The sequence below is a fragment of the Curcuma longa genome, unplaced genomic scaffold (assembly GCF_044706935.1).
Source record: "Curcuma longa cultivar G26 ecotype Majalengka, Jawa Barat unplaced genomic scaffold, ITB_CL_G26_1.1 contig_27826, whole genome shotgun sequence".
Classification (NCBI taxonomy): Eukaryota; Viridiplantae; Streptophyta; class Magnoliopsida; order Zingiberales; family Zingiberaceae; genus Curcuma; species Curcuma longa.
Genome location: NW_027433532.1, coordinates 3748 through 9647, shown reverse-complemented (window position 1 = coordinate 9647; position 5900 = coordinate 3748). Strand labels below are relative to the sequence as shown.

The window sequence follows — 5900 nt, the reverse complement described above, 5'->3', positions numbered from 1 at the left end:
TTTGATAATTTTGGGGGATCAAAATAAAAAATTAAAGGCATGAATAAGATGATCTCATATTATCATTTTAATTATTAGAAAGGTAATACAGTAGTAGTGGTTTAAGAGTATCATGAACATAATAATAATCTTATATTAGTACTATAACAACTAAAAGACGATAAAAATATTTTAACTAACATACTTTGTTAATTGTTCTGGCAATCAAAATTAAAAAGTAAAATGTAGTCTCATATCATTTTGACCATTAATAAAAGACTATCAATATATAAATTCTTGTATATATAGAAAAGTCATTAAAGTGTTTTTGTCAACTTTGATGACCTTTCTAAGAATTCAAAATGACAATTCACAGTAGTCCAAATAGTTCATCCGTACTCTTATTTAGTTTTGATTAGTTAAAACACCTTAATGACTTTTTCAATGGTCAAAATGAGTAAGAGACTATTATTATATTCATGATCTTAGAAATCCATGTATGCTATTGCCTTTTGATTTTTAACAACTAGAAAGCCTTCAAAATATTTTAACTAAAACTCTTTGGTGATATTTTGAATAATTAAAATGATAATATGACATATTATTGTGTTCACAATGCTCAGTAAAAAAAAATGATGTTTTTGATAATTTTTTAGTAATTAAAATAAGATCACAATTAAATGTACTATGCTCTTAATTAGGAAGTAAAATTGAAGAGCTCTTTTTTTCTATGATTTTTAAATGAATATTTTTTAGATTATCAAAAATATACCCTACTCAGTGAATACTATTTATAGATACTTTTAAACAACCTATTACTTCTGTTCGTCTACCTAAAAAATTAGACTAATTGCTCAATCTACCTAATGCACATTAAAATAGATTCATATAACAATTTTGATTATGTAATAATTTTTATCAATAATTTTGATCAAAACTATTAAATTTATATGTATAGGTGGATTATTCTACTTCAATTTACCAAAATGACTTCAAAATTGGGCCAAAAATAAAAAAGACGTCCCAATTTATAAGGAGCATCAAATGCGCATCTCTTTTTTTTTTTTTTTAAAAAAAAAAAAGGGCACCGCATGAGCGATTTTATTTCGGAAATATCTCTTGACCTAGCATTGTTATAGCAGCTACTAGTAACTAATACCACGTGTAAAAGTTATCGAGTATCTGCTATAATATGTTTAGGTGAGTTTAGGATTTAGAGTTTAAAGTTTATATCGTGTATAAGATATCAAGTACCTGCTACAACGTGTTTAGGGTGAGTTTAGGGTTTATAGTTGTAACAACTACATAATAGATTTTACAACTATTTTAAAAGTAGTTTTTATAAAATTTAAATAATTTTAAATAGGTTGGTAATAATATTTTGATATAATAGTGTTAAGAAATCTTAAAACTTACATTCTAAATATATTATAACAGTTACTGGGTAGCTTCTATACGTTATAGCAACTACTTGATAGCTTTTATACGATGTAAACTCTTAATCTTAAATCCTAAATTTACTTCAAATACGTTATAGTAGTGATTGATAACTTCTACACATTGTAGTAGCACTTAGCTCCACAGTGGCAACTTTAATCCTAAATCTTAAATACGTTGTAATAGTTACTGAGTAGTTTTTACACGTTATAGCAGCTATTGATAGTTGATACAATATCACTAGATCAAGGAGGATTTTCGAGATAAAATTATTGAAAGAGCGCCCTTTTGATTTTTTTTTAGAGGAGCATCTTTTGATAATTTATAAAATTTGTGATGTTTTTTTAGTTTTCCCCTTGCAAAATATATATGAAATTATATATTTCCACAAATACTATATACTATTTCTTTTTACTAAATTTCATATTTTTTATTTACTATTTTTTCCTTTATGCGTCGCTTTAATTTATATTATTATTTTGTAAAAAAATTATTTATATTTTTAATTGATATTAATTTATAATTTATCAGATTATTAAAATTTAGAATAAATCTATATGACTTGACTATATTATTTTTTAAAATATTTTTTATAGTTTTAAAATAATTTATTTAATAGTTTTAATTGAGATTGTTATAAGTTTTTTAGGCTGGCTGGTAAGAATACAACAATTATTTTAAAGATATATATAATAAAATTCTTTGGATAGAAAAAAAAATACCCTCAAAATAATTGTACCTTGACTTCTGACCAAAGTTAAATACCAAAGCTGCTCACTCATATTAGATTAGTAAAATTACAATTAGATATATAATACTTTTTAATTTTTAGAATTCTTTATTTAAAAATGAGCTGGACTTTTTTTTCTTTTCTTTTCTTTTTTGTTAATTATCTCCTTCGAATCTATTTATTCATTTCTACCTTCAGCTCGCTTTCTCCGCCCACGTCTCTCTCATACACGCATCGCCATGGCGGAAGAAGCCCAAAGTAAAGCACCCGCCGCTTCCCCCGCCGCCGAGGTCGTCGTCCCGGAGGCCCCTTCCGATGAGAAGGCACCTATACCTGCCCCTGATGCCGCTGCCACGGAGGAGGAGCCCAAGAAGCTCGCCGAGTATGTGATCGAGGAGGCCGCATCCGAGGCTAAGGAGAAGCAGCCCGAGGTAGCAGAGGGGGAAGCCCCTGCTGAGACCAACGTCGTCTCTGAAGCGATCGATCCTGAGAATAAGGCACTTGATGAGCTCAAGCTGCTCGTCCAGGCCGCCCTCGCCAACGGTGAGTTTGTCCCTCCGCCTCCTCCCCCTCCCCTTCCTGCCAAGGTGGAGGAGCCTAAGCCTGAAGATTCCTCCTCTACTGCGAAAGAGGATACCAAGCCTGATCTGGAGGAGCCCCCAAAGACAGCAGAGACGGACGCTCAGGCTCCGCCGCCAGAGGCGCTTGTCGAGGAACCTCCGAAGCCAGAGGAAGTTGCAAAGGAGCCTCCGAAGTCGGAGGTCGAGGAGCCTGCTCCACCGGTAAAGGAGGAACCTCTACCTACGCCACCGGTGCTTGTCGAGGAAAAGGCTGTTGCGGCCGAGGATGATGGTGCGAAGACCGTCGAAGCCATCGAAGAGACGGTCATCGCCGTCGTCCCTGCTCCTCTGGAGATCCCTGCTGAGACCCCTGCTCCGGAGGTCACTCCAGAGGCGGACGATGCAGCTAAGCAGCCACCATCTGAGACCCCTGCTCCACCACTGGCTGAGCCTCCGGAGGAGGTCTTCATCTGGGGTGTTCCTCTTCTCGGCGACGAGAAGAGCGAGAGCGTCCTCCTCAAATTCCTCCGTGCCCGCGAGTTTAAGGTGAACGACGCTCTGACGATGCTTAAGAACGCTGTCATCTGGAGGAAACAATTCGACATCGAGGCCCTCCTCGAAGAGGATCTCGGTCTTCCGGAGCTGGAGAAGGCCGTATTTATGCGCGGCGTTGACAAGGAGGGCCACCCGGTGTGCTACAACGTCTACGGGGAGTTCCAAGATAAGGAGCTCTACGAGAAGGCCTTTGGCGATGAGGAGAAGAGGCAGAAGTTCCTCAAGTGGAGGATTCAGTACCTGGAGAAGGGAATCCGAGAGCTCTTGGACTTTACTCCTGGTGGCATCTCCTCCATGGTTCAGGTGACCGATCTCAAGAACACACCGCGACTCGGGAAGCATCGCCAGGCCACTAAAAAGGCGGTCACCCTATTGCAGGACAACTACCCTGAGTTCATCGCCAAGAAGGTAACTTCAGATCAACTCTTATTATGTCTTACGATGATAAAAAAAAAAACAAGAAGAAAAAATTGCATCTTGGTGGTTGTCTGCTTTTATTTGAAAGAAATCAAATTCCCTCCACACAAACGTTCTGGAATTTTGATTCGAACTAATGATTGAAGAAGTTACTATGCTAAGATTTGACCATTCGGATGAACAATAATTCATCATGCTAAGTTTTTCATTCAGTAAGATGGATTATTATTCATCAATGAAACATTTGATAGTTAAATGAAGCAAGGAACTCTTCATCAAGTTTGACGTTTGACATCTTTGTCATTTCAGATTTTCATCAATGTTCCATGGTGGTATCTAGCCTTTAACAGGATGTTGAGTCCCTTCTTAACCCAGAGGACCAAGAGCAAGTTTGTCTTCGCAGGGCCTTCTAGATCAGCAGATACTCTATTCAAGTGTGTGAAGATCCATGAAGTTCCCTTCGATATCTGATCAAAATCTATCTAATTTGTTATGCGTTCATGTTGTTGGTGCAGATACATAGCACCTGAACAAGTTCCAGTTGCATTTGGAGGGCTGAGCAAGGAAAACGATCCAGATTTCACTACTGCTGATGCTGTCACTGAGGTTACCATCAAGCCCTCTTCCAAGCAATCCATTGAAATACCAACCACTGAGGTTGTGGCTTAATCTTTTTTCCATTTTTGTTTATTATTACTTGTTTTCAAGATATCCAGTGATCATTAGTGATTAAAGAACTAGTTTGGCGTTATATTTTTCACATAAAAATCATTGCTTGAAGTTTGGATCAATCATGCTATTTTTGGCAGGCAACTGTTTTGTTATGGGAACTCCGTGTCTTGGGTTGGGAAGTCAATTATGGTGCCGAGTTCGTTCCTAGCACAGAGGGAGGATACACAGTGATCGTGGAAAAGAATAGGAAGCTCATTGCCACAGATGAGCCTGTAATCAAAACCTCTTTCAAGATTGGTGAACCAGGAAAAGTGCTTCTTAACATTGAAAACCTGACATCCAAGAAAAAGAAGCTCCTCTACAGATTCAAGACCACAAGTTCCGTCGAATCCACATAGATAACTCATCTGCCATCCGCCCTTCATTCCATTTGTTTAAATCAAAGAAATAAAAAGGAAGAACTAGGAAGATGTGGGTCCTTTGGTTGATAAAAGTTTTTTTTTTCTCCTTTGTTGTTGGTGTGTTATTGGTTTGATTATGGGAGTGGCATTATATTTGTTTAATTATGGGTTGCTGCTGTAGTTAGAAACTTATGCTACCTTCAATATCATTGTAAATGGTGTGTACATTTGTTTCTAAACTGTTTCCTGCAATATGGTTTGACTCATCATAAACTTTTGAGACAAAACAATCTACCTCCTGCTCATTCCTTATTTCCACATATAAATGGATTGTTGCAAGCTCGCAGCAGTATCCTCGACCATCTTTGTTTGTTTCTAGTTTATGGCTTCTTCAATTAGCAAACTTGTTCATATGTATCCTATTCTTCTTCCTGTTTGCAGTATTCATTAGGAAGGATCCATGCAGTTTTTCCGAGTTGGTTCTTTCTTTTATAACTGTTGCTATGTATTGCTTTTTTATTGAATCAGATTAAGCTTTCGATGCCACCGTAAGATGGTTGTTATATTCTTTTTGTCATCTTGCATTTTATGTAAATGAATCTTACCTTGTGTTCCTTTATCTGATCGTTTGTACATTTGAATACTATTTGTTTGTTACTTCCTGCAGATGTATTTATTGATTCATTCCCTGGTTCTATTTTACTACTTGGTCTGCTTATAATAAACCTCTCTGTGTTTCTTGTGTCAGAAGGATCAAATGATTCATTCCTTGGCTTAATTTCAGAATCCATGAATTTGTGTTACTGTAAGTTTGTATCCATGGCATCCGAATGAGAATGATCCTTTGTTTGCTGTAAGCATGGGAGAAATAATGGCGTGCATAATCAAGCATGGGAGTCTTCTTCAAACTGATGATAGCATCAGTCAGCTACTTGCTTTGTCTGTGTTAATCAAATCTGTCCAAAGATTTTAATATTTTTTACTGTTCTTCCAGCATCGACTCCGGTGTCGTGTAAGGCTTTATACAGACTCGTCATGTGCACGCAGCAGTCGTATTTTTTCTTCCTCTTTTTTAGTATTTCTTTCCTTTTTGAAATCCAATCCAATCTTTTAATACTACGTCATGGCAGCTCATGAAATTCCATCTCT

General features: G+C 36.6%; 1 protein-coding gene across 1 annotated transcript; it reads left to right on the top strand.

The window, feature by feature from the left end:
• Positions 1 to 2353: 2353 nt before the first annotated feature.
• On the top strand, positions 2354 to 4990 carry LOC141819114 (patellin-3-like). The gene is made up of 4 exons (XM_074706475.1): positions 2354 to 3669; positions 3988 to 4112; positions 4194 to 4335; positions 4488 to 4990. Exons 1-4 carry the CDS (start codon positions 2386 to 2388, stop codon positions 4746 to 4748), a joined length of 1812 nt encoding a protein of 603 aa, XP_074562576.1. The 5' UTR covers positions 2354 to 2385; the 3' UTR covers positions 4749 to 4990.
• The last annotated feature ends 910 nt before the right edge of the window (positions 4991 to 5900 follow it).

Bases quoted from the DNA above. Each gene is read 5' to 3' on its own strand.
- LOC141819114 (XM_074706475.1), top strand. From the start codon at position 2,386: ATGGCGGAAGAAGCCCAAAGTAAAGCACCCGCCGCTTCCCCCGCCGCC. The intron at 3,670-3,987 runs GTAACTTCAGAT...TTGTCATTTCAG, and splicing joins CTGAGTTCATCGCCAAGAAG to ATTTTCATCAATGTTCCATG. The intron at 4,336-4,487 runs GTTGTGGCTTAA...TATTTTTGGCAG, and splicing joins TTGAAATACCAACCACTGAG to GCAACTGTTTTGTTATGGGA.